Source organism: Chrysemys picta, chromosome 11 (genome assembly GCF_011386835.1).
Source record: "Chrysemys picta bellii isolate R12L10 chromosome 11, ASM1138683v2, whole genome shotgun sequence".
In the NCBI taxonomy this organism is placed as follows: Eukaryota; Metazoa; Chordata; order Testudines; family Emydidae; genus Chrysemys; species Chrysemys picta.
In genome coordinates this window covers 25832513-25850463 of record NC_088801.1, presented here as the reverse complement: position 1 = coordinate 25850463, position 17951 = coordinate 25832513, and the positions used below count along the sequence as shown (strand labels likewise).

The following is a 17951-nucleotide window of genomic DNA, read 5'->3' as shown; positions in this document are numbered from 1 at the left end:
CAGCATGCAAGATACATGGTTATAATCTGGAAACATTTTTAAAATAATGATTATTGCTTGACTAAATTATTTACTCATATAAAATGTTATGACTCTGTAGACTTCCAAAATAATCATTTTTAATCCATCAGTTTCTGCTATAAAGAAACCTTAGTGATACACACTATGAAACAGAACAAAGGCGTAACACTAAACATTTTTCAATTTTGTTCATGGATAAGATAAATTGTATTCTGATCGGATTGGCTACCGGTCTGGTAGTGGATCTATGCTGATAGGAGACAAATACACTATATTATCAGTGATGTTTCAGTCTGCTTTGCTCACCAAGATTCTGGATGTGGTGGAAGAGGTTCAAGCAACTGTGAATTAGACTTGTTATCTTAACCTTGCATGTGCTCTCTCTCTCTCTCTAGCTGTAGCTATATATGTTCTCTTTGATTTCTCAATGCCTGGGGGAGACTGTGTATTCGACAAGAGCAAGTCTGTTGAACCTTAATACACAAGATGGAGATGATGGTAGTAAAGCAGTATGAATCACTGGGAGAGAGTACCAGTACTCCTTTCTTCATCAAGGGAGTTCATAAAACAGGTATATTCCTGGATCACCAAGTGTCATCAGCAGCCATCACCATATTTTCAGTTGCATTTAGCTTGAGAAATAGCAATATGACCTAGAAGGACAAGACATGAGCAGACTCACATCTGGGAGCTCAACTGTTTTGACTGACAAGGTCCTTTGTAGATTGGAATCTGCCCTGAGGAAGGTATGCTGATGATCCCTGGTAACGGAAGTGAGCTGCCACAACTGATAGCACCTTTGTATGTACCCTGGGCACTGTGGCAAGGCCAAAAGGTAGCATTCTCTGTTGACAGTGGTTCAGACCTACAGTGAACCTCAGGAATCTTCTGTGTGAAGGCTGGATGTCTATGTGGAAGTAAGCAACTTTCACATTGACAGCTGTGAAGCAGTTGCCATTGTTCAGTGAAGGATACTGGGGTGAGCCATTCTGAAACTCAATTTGTGGATACACTGAACTTTCTGAGTCTAAGATGGGTCTCCATTCTCTCTTCCTTTTGGGGATAAAGAAATATTTAGAATAAAAACCCATTCCCTGGTGTTGAGGAGGTACCAACTCTATGGCTTCTTGATGAAGGAGGGAGTATACCTCTTGAATGAACATTCTCTCATGAAAGTGGTCCCTGAAGATGGATGAGGAAGGGGGTTTTGGAGGACGAGGGGAGAAGATGTAGCTGGTATGAATGATGTTGAGAACCCATTTGTGTTTCATCTGCCAGACTTGAGAGAATGGGGAGAGATGAGCTAGAAAGCCACCAATTTGGGTCTTGGGGTCTTGGGTAGATGGATGCAATAACTGGAGTGATTCACAGCTCTCAAAGGTCCCACTGTGCTTGTTCTGCTGCACCCTCTTCCGTGATGGTTCATATCCCTTCTGATGGAAAAAAAGAGTTGAGATTCTGCTCACTGTAAAGTTGTGGCCTGTGGTATTTCCTCTTTGGCACTGGAGTATAGATCCCCAGTGAATGGAAGGTTGCCTGTGAGACCTTCAACAAGTGTAATAAGTCATCTGTTCTCTCACTTAACAGAGATTGTTTCCTTCAAAGGGCAAATCCTCAACTGTAGATTGCTTCTTTTTTGCTGATGCTGTGGATGGTCATGCTTCTGCACAAGGTGCTAGTCTCAGAATACTTTTTCTCTTTGGAGCCAGGAGATCAGTACCAAGCCCCTTATGAGCTCCTGACCCTCCTGTACTGAGGCATGGAGTCTCAGACAATTTCGATGGTGTTGGGGAAGTGTTCGTCTTTTAAATGGACCTGGAAAGGGATTTCTCTCCCTTCTTCCGAGAGTGTTTCCTACCTTCCTCATGTCCCTGAATGGAGGAGTCTTTAGCTCTACTCCTGTCAGCCCCAGAACTGGAGGTCATCATGCTTGGAGGAACACTTCTCGATGCTGCTGCACACTGCACATGGAGGCTTACCTAGCCTGGGTCAGAGTGGGGCCCCACTGCTTGATCCATAAGGAATCTTTTAACCCTGTACTCATACGTTTGATGGGTTTGGCTGGGAAAGTATTGGCAAATGCTGCTCTTCGAGGGAATAGAAGCTTCTACAAGGCATTAGAAGCCCTTTAGGTGGTCATCGCTCACTAGGAAGGCCCTTGTGCAGGAATCCCAGTTCTTGACTCCTGGGATCTTGGGCTCTCAGGCAACCGATACTGCTAGCAAAAATCTTAAGAATCTCTGGTGCATGGAGCGCATGTGAACCCACCCACAGTGAAATACAGATAGGGATCATCACATAAAGAAGAAGAGACAGTTATCTGACCTGGAATATAAAACTCATCTAAAAATCTCATCAATTTTAATTAATTCTGTGTCTTAAAGCTGCAGAACTATTATTATTTTATTATTAAATATTTGCTTATGGTAACCCAGGTGGTGGGTGCTTTTCAGACATATAAGAAGGAATGGCTGCTTCCCCAATGAGCTTGCAATGAAAGGACAGATAGACCAGAAGATAGAGGGTATAGGGAAATGGAAAACAACATAACTTTCTCTCTTTTATTAATGTCATAATATACAAGTCAACTAGATTAGCTCCTCCAGAAGATGTGGGCCTTTCATACAGGCATAAACTGTAGAGGGCAGACGCTTTGTGAATGCGTTCAAGAAGGTCATAATCATGCATTGCGCAGCATGGAAGAAAGCACGGAGGTGTTTATGTGAGAAGCTAAGAAATGAGTGGTAAAGGGTGAGAACCTGGGCCGAGTAGAAGGGGTGAAGGGTGATACAAAATGAGGCAAACTCAGATAAATAGGAAAGGGCAGAGTTACACTAAAATTTGAAGGTGATGACTGAATGAGAAGTAACCTTTTATTTCTCTTGAATTCCTGAAGGTAGTTAATGCTTTAATCAAAGAACTACATTTGCCAAAAGGTACAAGTAAACCCATGGTAGTTCAGTGAGGCTAAGCCCAATAGTCAGCAATTCCTCTGGCAGTGTTTGCAGTTTGTGGCCATGAGTCTGGGAACTTTAGAAAATAATAGAGAACCTGCCAAAATGTATTCACTTTGAGAAATTTTCTACATATAATTTACATGTTACAAATGAAATAAAACAATCTAATGTTTTATTGGCCACACAGAGGTCAACCTACTTGATTAGCATGCCACTGTATTTGAATAATCATAGTAAAACATCATTAAAAGATATGTATGTGATGATCAGTTCTCTAATTATGCTATCGTGTGCTTTTTACAGCTACGGTAGCCAACACATCAGGATAATATTTAGAGAAATATCACACTGTAAGATTTACAGTGTGTGTATCTGACACTTAAGGTAGGATTTAAAAAAAACCCAAACTCTCATAATTGAGTTTTACCAATGATTTCAACGGGAACAAAGTTAGGCCAATGAAGTCTTTTGAAAGTTCTGCTATTAAACTTCAGGAAGTTTATTTCTCTCTTTGTTTTTTTAATCTTCAGATAAACACACATCAACAGTCATGTTTATGTAGAGGCTGAACTAAAAGCAATCTTACGTAGACAGGCAGAGCAATGGAGGTATAAAGAAAGATGTAGGGCCACATGAGAGCAAAGTATTTATGTTTACAGTTCAATTTAGAAATGGAGTATGGGTGTACAAATATTAATTTTATGTGATGCAGTTTTGTCTTTGGAAATGTAACTTACAACTGTGGTTTTGTAATGAATGTTAGTATAATCTGAAACTAAAATTAAAAAACGGTGTTTTTAGATGCCATTTTAAAATGTAACAGCTAACTAAGACTGTGATGCTACAAAGCGTTTACTCACATGAATAGAACCACTGTTGTCATATGACTAAGGATTTGCAGGATCATGTGCTATTACTATTGGCTTGTTGTTTATTTTAAAAATATGTAGCCGATTTCAAGTTCCTTACATCTCAATAGATCATAAAATAGATGTAGTCAACAATAAGCATATTTATGTGTCTTCCTAAATTCTCTCTACTAATTCACATAATCCCATTTCTTTAGGTGGCTAGTCAAACAGTGGATGCACAGCCAAAACTAAACACTTCCTAACATTTATAGTGTTTATATTTTTAAAAGTCCAGTGTTAAGTTTCATTGCAGTTTTTTAAAAACATTATTGGACAAATTCATCCCCACTATAACTCCTTATTTGCATACTATAAAGACAAGATGCAAATGTTTTTAATACTCCCTCAAACAAACCTAGCCATGTAGTATATTTTACAACTTCCAAAATTATGTGCTGAAGTCATAAGTTTGAACTTCTATTTCAATATCACTCATTTTGAATTTATGTTTATATATGAAATGAACAGTAGAACTGCCTTGATAGGACTACAATTGCAGAAATAATCAATTCTCTGAAATATCACTTGTTCTAAAATGGAACAGCACTTTTGCAGGATTACTTTATCAGAATAATAAAACTGCAATTCTTCCTCAATAAAATGCATTTTTCCCCCATGAACATATAAGGAGACCCAAAGTGCTAAATGATTCTGACTTAATCTTTTTATGAAAATAGTATCTGTTTGACACTATCATGTAATCTATTTGTTTTGAACATTTTAAATTGTGTGTGTTGTTCTTATGAAGAGAAACAATACAAGCAATTTAACATGTTCAAGACAAATAGATTACATAACATCAAGATACTATTTTCCATTGCTGTTTAAATATACTGTTTATATTTTTAAAATCAAATTATTAAAAACCTAGAACATGAGAACGGCCAGACTGGGTCAGACCAAAGCTCCATCTAGCCCAATATCCTGTCTTCCAACAGTGACCAATACCAGATGCCCAAGAGGGAATGAACAGAACAGGTAATCATCAAGTGATCCATCCCCCGTCATCCATTCCCAGCTTCCGGCAAACAGAGGTTAGGGACACCATCCCTGCCCATCCTGGCTAACAGCCATTGATGGACCTATCCTCCATGAATTTAGTTCTTTTTTGAACCTGTTATAGTCTTGGCCTTCATAACATCCTCTGGCAAAGAGTTCCAAAGGTTGACTTAGCGTTGTGTGAAGAAATACTTCCTTTTGTTTGTCTGCTGCCATTAATTTCATTTGGTGACCCCTAGTTCTTGTGTTATAATAAGAAGTAAATAACAACACTTCCTTATCTATCTTCTCCACACCAGTAATGGTTTTATAGACCTCTATCATATGCCCCCATAGTCGTCTCTTTTCCAATCTGAAAAGTCCCAGTCTTATTAATCTCTCCTCAAATGGAAGCCGTTTCATACCACTAATAATTTTTGTTGCCCTTTTCTGAACCTTTTCCAATTCCAATATATCTTTTTTGAGATGGGGCAACAACATCTGCATGCAGTATTCAAGATGTGGGCGTACCAAGGATTTATACAGAGGCAATATATTTTCTGTCTTGTTATCTATCCCTTTCTTAATGATGCCCAACATTCTGTTCGCTTTTTTGACTGCTGCTGCACATGGAGTGGATGTTTTCAGAGAACTATCCACAATGACTCCAAGATCTCAGACCCTATCATTCATATGTATAGTTGGGATTATATTTTCCAATGTACATTACTTTACAGTAACTCCTCACTTAACATTGTAGTTATGTTCCTGAAAAATTCAACTTTAAGCGAAACGATGTTAAGCGAAACGATGTTAAGCGAATCCAATTTCTCCATAAGAATTAATGTAAATGAGGGGGTTAGGTTCCAGGGAAATGTTTTTCACCAGACAAAAGACTATATATATATATATATATATATATATATATATATATACACACACACACACAGTATACATTTTAAACAATTTAATACTGGTCACAGTGATGATGATTGTGAAGCTTGGTTGAGCTGGAGGAGTCAGAGGGTGGGATATTTCCCTTACTGCTAAATGATGAACTAGCAATTGGCTGACCCCTCAAGGGTTAACTCTCTCACTCTACAAGGCAGCAGGAATGGAGGGAGATATGCGCATTTCTCCTTTAAGTACACTGCCTTGTTAATTAGATCAGCTTGCTGAGACCAAAGCTGGTGCAAGCTCCCTCCGTCCTGAGCCCTGGTGTGTCCCCCCTGCTCTATGAAAGATGGGGTAAGCAGGGTGCAGGAGCACGGGGGAGGGGGACACCCTGACATTAGCCCCCCTCTTCCTTCCCTCCCCCCTGCACAGCAAGCAGGAGTCTTGGGGGGCAGCTCCAAGGCAGAGGATAGGGAACTTAGGGGAGCAATGGGCTGCTCTTCCTGCAAGCCGTAGACAAAGCAGGCGGCTGCCAAAAGACGTTAGAAGGGAGTATTGCACAACTTTAAATGAGCATGTTCCTTAATTGATCAGCAAGGTAACAACAAAACAACGTTAACCGGAACGACTTTAAGTGAGGCGTTACTGTACATTTATCAATATTGAATTTCATCTGCCATTTTTGTTGCCAAGTCACCCAGTTTTGAGAGATCCTTTTGTAGCTCTTCGCAGTCTGCCTGGGACTTAACTATCTTGAGTAGTTTTGTATCATCTGCAAATTTTGCCACCTCACTGTTTACACCCTTTTCCAGATCATTTATGAACATGTTGAATAGGACTGGTCCCAGTATAGACTCCTGTGGGACACCACTATTTACCTCTCTCCATTCTGAAAACTGGCCATTTATTCCTAGCCTTTGTTTCCTATCTTTAAACCAATTATCAGTCCCTGAGAGGACCTTCCCTCATATCCCATGACAGCTTACTTTGCTTAAGAGCCTTTGGTGAGGGACCTTGTCAAAGGCTTTCTGAAAATCTAAGTACACTATATTCACTGGATCCCCCTTGTCCACATGCTTGTTGATCCCCTCAAAGAATTCTAGTAGATTGGTGAGGCATGATTTCCCTTTACAAAAACCATGTTGACTCTTCTCTAACAAATGTTCATCTATGTGTATGACAATTTTGTTCTTTACTATAGTTTCAACCAGTTTGCTCTGTACTGAAGTCAGGCTTACTGGCCTGTAATTGCCGGGATCACCTCTGGAGCCCTTTTTAAAAATTGGTGTCACATTAGCTATTCTCCAGTCATTTGCTACAGAAGCTGATTTAAATGATAGGTTACAAACTACAGTTAGTAGTTCTGCAATTTCACATTTGAGTTCCTTCAGAACTCTTGGGTGAATACTATCTGGTCCTGGTGAATTATTACTGTTTAATTTATCAATTTGTTCCAAAACCTCCTCTAATGACACCTCAATCTGGGACAGTTCCTCAGTTTTGTCACCTAAAAAGAATGGCTCAGGTTTGGGAATCTCCCTCACATCCTCAGCCATGAAGACCGATGCAAAGAATTCATTTAGTTTCTCCACAATGGCCTTATCATCCTTGAGTGGTCCTTTAGCATCTCAATCGTCCAGTGGCCCCACCGGTTGTTTAGCAGGCTGCCTGCTTCTGATGTACTTAGAAATTTTTTTGCTATTATTTTTTGAGTCTTTGGCTAGCTGTTCTTCAAATACTTTTTTGACCTTCCTAATTATATTTTTATACTTCACTTGCCAGACTTTATGCTCCTTTCTATTTTCCACACTAGGATTTAACTTCCACTTTTTAAAGGATGCCTTTTTGCCTCTTACTGCTTCTTTTACTTTGTTGTTTATCCATGATGGCACTTTTTTGGTTCTCTTACTATGTTTTTTAATTTGGGTTACACATTTAAGTTGAGCCTCTATTATGGTGTCTTTAAAAAGTTTCCATGCAGCCTGCAGGGATTTCACTTCTGGCACTGTACCTTTTAATTTCTGTTTAACTAACCTCCTCATTTTTGTGTCATTCCCCTTTCTGAAATTAAATGCTACAGTGTTGTGCTTATATGGATTTCTTCCCCGCCACACGGATGTTAAATTTTATTATATTATGGTCACTACTACCAAACGGTCCAGCTATATTCACCTCTTAGACCACATCCTGTGTTCCACTTAGGGGAACACAGGATCTGGAACTGCCTCTCCTCTTGTGGGTTCCAGGACTAGTTGCTCCAAGAAACAGTCATTTAAGGTGTCAAGAAACTTTATCTCTGCATCCCATCTTGAGGTGACATGTACCCAGTCAATACGGAGATAGTTGAAATCCCCCATTATTATTGATTTTTTTATTTGAATAGCCTCTCTAATCAGCCTGAGCATTTCATAGTCACTATAACCACCCTGGTCAGGTGGTCAGTAATATATCCCTACTGCTATATTCCTATTATTAGAGCATGGAATTACTATCCATAGAGACTCTATGGCACAGTTTGGTTCATTTAAGATTTTTACTTCATTTGATTCTATGCTTTCTTTCACATATAGTGCCACTCCCTCACCAGCACGACCTGTTCTGTCCTTCCGATATATTTTGTACCCTGGTTTTACTGTGTTCCACTGATTATCCTCATTCCACCAAGTTTCTGTGATGCCTATTATATCACTACCCCCATTTAATGTGAGGCACTCTAGTTCACCCATCTTATTATTTAGACTTCTAGCATTGGTATATAAGCACTTTAAAAACTTGTCACTTTTTAGCTGTCTGCTAATGTAATTGAATGGGACATTTTTTTTTTTTCATTTGACTGTTTCTCATCAGATCCTATCTGTATTTTATCATCTTCCATCCTCTCCTCCTTACTAGGACATAGAGAATCTCCATTAAAAGATCCTCCCCTAAGGGATGTCTCTGTCCAAACCACGTGCTCCTCTGCACCTGACGGCTTTCCCCCAGCCCTTAGTTTAAAAACTGCTCCACGATCTTTTTTTAAATCATAATAGACCAAAATCATTATTGTAAGGCAATCTAGCCAGTTGAAAGAGGATAAGATGAAAAATACAATAATTTGAATTACAATTCTAAAAGATGTTATCCTCATTGTACTATGAAAATGTTGATGACAAACAAAGTGTTAATTACAGGGAGTCCCTGGTATATGTCAGGGTTGTGTTCCTGAAAAGGGCGACAAATACCGAAACGACGGATACAGGGAAATTTTTCCCCATAAGAAATAATTGCCCGCCCCGCCTCTTCCTGACCCCCCGTCTCGACCCCCACCCCGCCTCTTCCCACCCAGTTCCGCCCCCTCCTCTGAGCACGCCCCATCCCTGCTCCTTCCCCTCCCTCCCAGCAACTCCTGAATGCCGGGGGAAGCACCCAAAGAAAAGCCATGCAAAAGGTGAAGCGACGGAGATGCAGCTACGGACCGATGTGAATCGGAACACGTTCTCCTATTGATGAGCGATGGATATGCGAAATGACGGATAAAGTGGAGACATATACCGGGGACCCCCAATTTAATAGATATCTATTTCTAAAATGCCCATCAGTGTAGTACCTGGGCACTCTGGGAACAATCTCAGTTTAGGAGCCTAAAATAAGAAAATACCCATTTTAGGTGCTTTAGTATTGGCTGGATCACTTAAGTCCCTACTTGAGCATCAACCTATGAATGTTACCATCATCATCATAGTTTATTTAGGGGACTCAATCAGTGCTTGGGTGCTGAAACCTGTTATTCTGGTATGTAAATTTAAGTGCCCCCTTTTGAGAAGCTATGTAATAGACCACAATAGCTTTGGTCTACCTTAACTTGACAGACCATATTACAAATTAATTACAACACAGGGTATATTACTGGACTACTAGTGAATGCCTTGGGTGTATTTAAACCCTCTGCTTTCCACTACTGAAGAAGTGAACCAACAATCATCTAACGCAAATCACACTATAACTTAGTTATTAGAGAATGTTGAAAAACTGAAGAAAAATGAACAGTTTGGTATATTTATTAATGCACAATTATGGCATTTTCATTACTGATCATTCAATTTTGATGTTGCAGTTTTAACTTATGCACTCATCGAGAAACTGAAAATTATAGTCTTCCCTACAATTATAACGTGGCCATATTGGCTAAATTTACGGCTCATGCTATTGGTGAAGCTGGCAGCACCACCTATTAACATTGCTTGGCACTTCCCATTATAAGGCCCTATTTTGAGTTGCTTATAACTTTGTTAAACTAACTTCTTGAGCTGAAATTTTCCATGTTGGGGTGTCTATTTTAGGCTGAAATCCCCCCCAAATTTCAGCCAAAATGCTTCAAATGTTTCCGAGAATGAGGCTAGGAACAAAAACAACAAGGAGTCCGGTGGCACCTTAAAGATTAACAGATTTATTTGGGCATAAGCTCCTGTGGGTAAAAACCCCACTTCTTCAGACGCATCAGGTTGCACCTGAAGAAGTGGGTTTTTTACCCATGAAAGCTTATGCCTAAATAAATATGTTAGTCTTTAAGGTGCCACTGGACTCCTTGTTGTTTTTGTGGATACAGATTAACATGGTTACCCCCGATACTTGACACCACGCTAGGGACAAATACATTGTTTTGCCCATGTTAAAAAATTTTGGCTATCTTTTTTTTTTTAAACCTCTCGTGCCTCCATACTTTGAAGCAGGAACTAGAAATTTGACAGGGGGTGTCCTTTGTGTCAGGGGTGTCTTTTGCTGTCCCTGTGAAAATCCACTCAAATTTGGTGAAGTTAGAAGCATTTGAAAAACTGCAGAGTACACATGCTAGTTTAACAGCTAAAATCTCAGAAGAGTTCATCCACATTGGGCATGCTCCAGCCTGGGGCCAAGCAAGACTTTCCCTGAAATTGCTGCTCTGGGTGCAAGTCCCAGCAATGGAACTGAAATCAGGGAGACTGTCTTTCCTGTGCTCTAAATGTCTCCCTGGTAGGCTCAGGCAGTGTGGAGGAGGGAAATGACTGATTCAAATGTAGAGGGGACAAGAGAAAGACCTTTGAAAGTAGAAGAGTAGACTGGGACAAGGAGCCTAGAGTAGGTGGAACACTGGGACTGGAACACTGGGACTGGATGCTGACAGTGGAAGGAGATTGGGACTGGGAGTCCGGAAGGGAAGACTAGGACTGGACCGCTGAGGAGCCTGGGATGGAGTGAGGAACGAGAGGTGACAAGGAGACATGTTGGGGGAAACTGGGCAGAAAGGGTCAAGCTTGGAGGGGGGAGATGGCAGAAGGGTTTGTGACCAGTACAGCACACTCCCCTCCAGGGCCTGCAATGGAACACAAGATTCCTGAGTCTCACTCTTCCATTGCTGTCAGAAAATATTTGTGAAACCCATGGACAAAGTGTATCATCCTTCTCTAGTATTGATTGATAGAGGTCTGTGCAGTTGATCTAAAGGTTCCAACTCTGCTGATGAACCATGTGGGTGTCAATATGATGTCACATGATGGAATTTCTGTTTTTTCCATTTGTTTTTTTAAAAAGCCTAGGAAATTATACACAAAAACTTGATTAAAAGAACATTACAGTTCTAAAGTCAAGTACTGAAAAGTAACAACTGCCTAATTAAGGCACCTGTGCAACCTTAATTTGGCCTTTTGTATATGAATTATGATACAGTCTTTAATTACAAGATGACTTAATATTTTCTGCACAGGACCCCTGCCTCATTTATTGGACAGAATGGATCTGCTCTGGGAATGAATTGGGGCTGTGTAGTGAAGGAGACCGTTGTCTGTAGGACTCCTGCCTCATTTGTTGCAAAAGCTGAAATGTATGTAGTGAATGAGACAGTGGATTGCAGGTAGAGAAAAGATGATCTCATGATTAAGGCAGGTGAATACTGCCTTGGGGAACTAGATTCTATCCCTACTTGTAACACACAGTGCCTACGTGATGCTGGGCTAGTCACTAAAACCAAACTTGTATGTTCCTCATTTTGTGGGTGCCTGACTTGAGACTCTGGAGTCTGATTTGCAGAAATGTCAAGCACTCACAGCTGCAACTGAAGTAAATGAGACTGAGTTTTTAACTTACACAGTGCTATACAATGCCAAGGACTTTGAAAAACCTGGTTCTAGGCATCTCAGAATGGGTACCCAAAATGAGGGGACACTTTTGACCTTAATCTCTCTGTGCCTCAGCTTTCAATCTGTAAAAGGGGGATAATAATACTCCATCTCACAGGAATGTTGTGAAAATAAATTAATGTTTGTGAACCAATCAGATACTGTTGTGATGAGCATCATAGAAAAAAACCAATGAGAAATAAAAATTCTGTCTTCAGACTAGGGTTTGAATAGTGTGTAGTAAACAAGGCATGGGGCCACTTATTGAACAATGAGGAGGAAACAAAATATTGAAGAACCACTTATTAAGCATGCACTGAAAGAGACAGTCCTATGGAAAAAATAACATGATCATGTAATATATAGATTGTATCATAACGCATATGCACAAGGGAACCGAATTAAGAATGCACAGGCAACCTTAATTCTGGCATTTCCTAACTTTTGAGTGCTTGATTTTGCAATGTTTCAGAGGGGTAACTGTGTTAGTCTGTAACAGCAAAAACAACAAGGAGTTCTTGTGGCACTTTAGAGACTAACAAATTTATTTGGGCATGCTCGGGGGTCGCATAATTATGTTAATTTAACATGGATTTTTTGTGTGTTCCATATATATAAGTATTAATGATAACACCATAGATAGTAATACAAACTGCTACATTCATGAAAGGTGGTAGGCTGAGTCATGGTTGTTATGCGAACTGTAACTTTGAATTTCCTGACATTTGTATAACCACAGCATTTCACCAATGCACATTTTTGCATTTAATATTCTCTAATGTTTCCATATGTACAAATATTGAGCCAGATTCAGCAAGGTCTCTACTTTTAACTGATTTTTTCATAAGATCTTTAAAGCTGTTCATTGAGTCATTTTCCTAGTGCTAGACATTTTGCTTCAGGGACAACTAATGGCAAATAACTGAAATGTTGTCAAAGGCATTTTTATGTTTGCAGCATGCACTCATAAAAAACCCAGAGACATGTTTCAGGATGGTGCTGAAAGGATAGCATTTTTAACTGGCATCAGCAATATTGCTCATGAAATACCACTCTACCAGAGAACAAGAAAAGCTTACACCTTAAAAGGCGTTAAATACAAGTACAGCAGAAACCCTTTTATCTGAGTTTCATTATCCGGCTCTCTCTATTAACCAAACCACCAGTGCACACACAAGAATATGGGAAATTGACATCATCTGCATGGCAACACTACTGTAACCATCCCATCTTTTCAGCCTTGTAAAATGACTGCGATTACTAAGTGAAATCTCATAGTACTATCATTGGATGCTAAAATAGAGATTATTAATAAAATAAATAAAGGACAGTCACTGGCAAAAAATAGCCCAAGATTATAACATTGGAAAAAGCACAGTATCACAAACTGTCAGATTTTCCCCAGCCATTATAAATGTGAGTGTTGCTGTATTTACCATTGTCCTATATACAATACTGTATGTTAATTTAATACTTTATGCATATTACGTATTGCTATTGTTGTTAGTTGTTACCATGAGTATTGGGGTTGCTGCAACTTAAAATGATCATGTCTGCATTTTTAAAAACTGGCACTATTTATCAATAATGGTTTGTGTACGCTGTAAAGAAGGGGGCTATGTTTTAATGCTTGAGTTTATCATTTCTGCATTTTTAGGAACTGGTATTCTTTACTAGAAGTAATGGTTCATGTAAGCTGTAAATAAAGAAGGCGGCTTTTCCGGGAGGGGTCAGCTAGTTTAAAAGCAACTCTGCATCTTAAAACAAAATATAGAAAACTCTTTGCCCATTCTCCTAATTATCTGAATTTTTGATTATCCGATCCAACTGGAACCAGGGCCAGATAGGATAAACAGGGCTCTACTGTAATTATTTGATTCCTTTAAGTCTGTATTTGTTGTTTTGAAGACAAGAATTATAAGCCTATAGTACTTCAAATTCCTGTTCAGATACAAGCCAACAGATTGTCATTGTGACAGCAAGTAAACAATAGCACACTACAACCCTGCCAATTTCTGTATCTTTTTATAGCTGTCTAGGTCTTCTTCCCCTAAACTCAATTTACTTCTCCTCTTTTCTTCCATATTTTCCCCCTCTTCTCATATTTTACATCTCTCAAAATATCTCCCCTAGTTTTGTAAAATCTTAAATAAAGTCCAAAAAAAAAAAACAGATAAAACCAACTAGTTCAAATATACATCATTTGTTATATTGTATAATAAAAGCTTTGCATATGGCAGCCAGTCTGGTTAAACTAAACGTAGCTGGGATTAAGGAATTCTGAAAAGCTTGCCAGCAATGACAAAATATACTGAACTAATCTGAAGTAACCCTTTCCATACCAACGTGGTGCTGTGTGGGAAAAAAAAATGCTTGTCACAAAGTCATATAGTATTTGTTCAGAATACTTTTGACTTAGTAAAATGCAATGAATGATTTTAGGTGTAAGTTTCAAATCTACATTTGAAAATTCATATGGGTGTGCTGGCATTTTCAAAGATTGCTGGTGTATCAGAAAATGAATACATACAACTCCCCAAATTACAAAGTTATAAAATTGCAAAATCCATAACCTGCATAAAATCAGGAATTCAGAAACTAGGCGCTCTATTTCTGCAGATCTTCTAAGCTCCTCAGGACTGAAGCTAGGATCCTTTGTTCCTCCTAATAATTGTAAAGCATCACCTTCTTGTGTGGACTTCTGCAGGAGTCTAGCTTCAGCCCTGCAGAGCTGAGGTGCTCCACAGGAATGGTGCATTAGTCAGTGCAGTCCAGAGTTTTGGATCATCAGATTTCAGAAAAAACAGTATTGCGGTATATATCATATTGTTCTCTCTTCCTCTTTCCTCCAGGACACACAGACAGACAGACATGCAGTAAAATGAAGAGGCAAATTATCTGGATATAAAACACACTAGAATAGTTAGAAGCTGCCACTGTGTTTTTATGCTACCATCGTCCACTCTTCCCCTTGTAAGAAAACTGAGCCTAAATTGTCACATGTGCTGCCACAGGTTTCAGAAGCTTACTGTAGTATCAGAAAGATATGCATTCCATATATGTTGCAGGTTAATAACTAACAATCTAATCCTGAAATCCTGATACAGCCAAGATTCCTACTGATGTCAAGGATACTTCTGGGAGTGAAATGAGAGTTTCTTGGTAGACAAGAGAACTTCATGATTTTAATTAATTTGTAAATGAATAAGCATTTGCTTACTTTCTGTTCCTCTTCCTGGCTCGGTTGTAGGCTTCGAGACCTTCTGTTAGTGTCTTCAACTTCTCGGGCTCCACCTGCGTAAAGGTATGAACATCAAACTACATTACCCAGACTGTCAATTATTAAACGCTACTTTTACTTTACTGCTGGACATGCAGTTGTTTAGGCTATGGAGCCTAATTTTCACTGCATCCACAAAACATTTCTGTTCCCTACCAAAAGAAGAAAAGAAATATTTTTACAATTCCTCTGTATGCTCATACCAATAGCAATAAAAATGCAAAAAGTAAAACCATGACACAGTCCTAAAATATTAGAATTAGGGACTAAAATTAGAATGTTACTTAAAAAAATATAATCCTGTTTTCTTCATACCATAAACAATATAAACACTGTCTTTGCCAGAGGATGTTGTGAAGGCCAAGTCTATAATAGGGTTAAAAAAAGAACTAGATAAAATCATGGAGGATAGGTCCATCGGTGGCTATTAGCCAGGATGGGCAAGGATGGTGTCCTTAGCCTCTGTTTGCCAGAAGCTGGGAATGGGCAACAGGGGATGCATCACTTGATGATTCCCTGTTCTGTTCATTCCCTCTGGGACACCTGGCATTGGCCACTATTGGAAGACAGGATACTGGGCTAGATGGACCTTTGGTCTGACCCAGTATGGCCATTCTTATGTTTTTACTGTTGTCAAAGTCTCACAGATCCTAATTCTGACTGCACACACATTTAACTCTTATTGAAGTTAGCTGTGCTTCATAACAACCTTTTATGTACTCTGTTATTACAATATAATATATTTTTAATATGTGCCATCAACCTTTAAAAAAAAAAAAAACGGTTACCTACCTTTTGTAACTGTTGTTCTGAGAGATGTGTTGCTCATATCCATTCCATTCTAGGTGTGTGCGTGCCCACGTGCACAGTTGTCAGAGATTTTTGCCTTTGCCATATCCGTAGTGTTGGCTGTGGCACCCTCTTGAGTGGCGCATTCATGCATTGGTATATTAGGCGCCGCCGGCCCTGCACCCTCTCAGTTCCTTCTTGCTAGCAATTCCGACAGAGGGGGAAGAGGGTGGGTAATGGAATGGACATGAGCAACACATCTTCAAGAACAAGTTACTAAAGGTAGATAACTGTTTTTTCTTCTTTGAGTGCTTGCTCATGTCAATTCCATTCTAGGTGACTCAAAAGCAGCATCCATGGAGGTGGGCTCAGAGTTTATGGTCATGCAGCTTGCAATACTGCTCTACCAAAGCCAGCATCATCTTGGGCCTGCTGGGTAACTGTGTACAGCGATGTAAATGTGTGGACAAACCACCAGGTGGCAGCCTAGCACATATCCTTGTGCTCTGGTTGAATGGGCAATTACAATAGCCGGAGGAAGCACCTTGGCCTGGTCATAGCAGCAGCGGATACAGGCAGTAATCCAAGACGAGATTCTCTGAGTCGACACTGGACGAACTTTCATCCTGTTGGCCACTGCGACTAACAACTGTGTCGCCTTACGAAAAGGCTTAATCCTCTCAATGTGGAAGTCTAACGCCCTTCTGATGTCCAGAGAATTCAACCTGTGCTACTCCTCCGACTTATGAGGTTTAGGGAAGAAGACAGGTAAGACTATGTTCTGGCTCCTATAAAACTGTGAAATAACCTTGGGTAGTAAGGCCAGGTGTGGTCGGAATTAGACCTTGTCCTTGTAAAACACCATGTAGGACGACTTTGAGGTAAGTGCCCTAATCTCGGAGACCCAGCGGGCAGATGTTATTGCAACCAAGAAAGCGACCTTCGAGGAGAGGTGGAGAAGGGAGCATGAAGCCAGAGGCTTGAAGGGGGGCCCCATGATCCACGACAGCACAAGATTCAGGTCCCATGGAGCAACAGGGACCCTGATGTGAGGGTAGAGGCATTCGAGGCCCTTGAGGAACCTGGCAGTCATGTCCTGGGCAAAAACCGACCTGCCCTCGAGCGGGGGATGGAAGGCCGAAACAGCAGCCAAGTGGACCTTAAAAGATGAAAAGGACAAACCCTGGAAGTTAAGATGCTGGAGATAATCCAGGATTAACTGCAGTGAGGCCTGCTCAGGTTGAATACCTTCATCTGAAGTCCAGCATGTAAACCGTTTCCATTTGCCCAGGTAGGTCGCTCTGGTAGAGGGTTTTCTGCTGCCCAGTAGGACCTGCTGAACACTGTCCGAACTCTCCCGCTCATCTGCATTCAACCATGCAACAGTCAGGCCGTCAGGTTCGGATACAGCAGTCTGCCATGGTTCTGAGACAACAGGTCCGGCAAAAGCAGTAGCTGTAATAGGGCGGCCATTGAGAGGTCCAGCAGCATGCCGAACCAGTGCTGGTGCTGCCAAGCTGACGCTATGAGGATTACCTTTCTCTGTCCTGCTTGATCTTCACAAGGATTCTGTAGATTAATGGCACTGGAAGGCAGGCATACATAAGGGGTCCCGACGACAGGAGTAGAAAAGTGTCCAACAGGGAGTCTCTGTCAATCCCTCGAATCGAACAGAAAGCGTGGCACTTCCTGTTCTGCCTGGATGCAAACAAGTCCACCCAGGGAGTCCCCCACCTCTGGAAGATTAGGCTGATCACTTCTGGATGGTGACCACTCATGGCGAGATGAGAAAGTCCTGTGATGCGATCTGCCAAAGTGTTCCTGGCCCTGGGGAGGTGTGCGGCCACAACACACAGAAGTTCCAGAGCCTGAGAGCTGCTTGGCCAAGGGCAGAGGACCGGGCACTGCCTTACTTGTTGATATAGAACACTGCGGCAGTATTGTCCATCCAGACTTGAACCACCCTGCCTTTTATATGAGGCAGGAAAGC

The 17951-nt window shown here is 40.5% G+C and overlaps 1 protein-coding gene across 10 annotated transcripts in view; it reads right to left on the bottom strand.

Annotated features, from left to right (window-relative positions):
• The window catches only part of MBD5 (methyl-CpG binding domain protein 5), a 256499-nt gene that overhangs the window by 17460 nt on the left and 221088 nt on the right, over positions 1 to 17951 (bottom strand). For 9 of the 10 annotated variants that reach the window (XM_042860868.2, XM_042860867.2, XM_065561640.1 and 6 more), the window contains one exon: positions 15113 to 15186. In XM_042860868.2, coding sequence (XP_042716802.2) covers positions 15113 to 15186 — 74 coding nt within the window. Of the gene's footprint in view, positions 1 to 15108; positions 15187 to 17951 lie in introns of those variants that run through there. The other variant, XM_065561642.1, reaches the window with a different exon arrangement.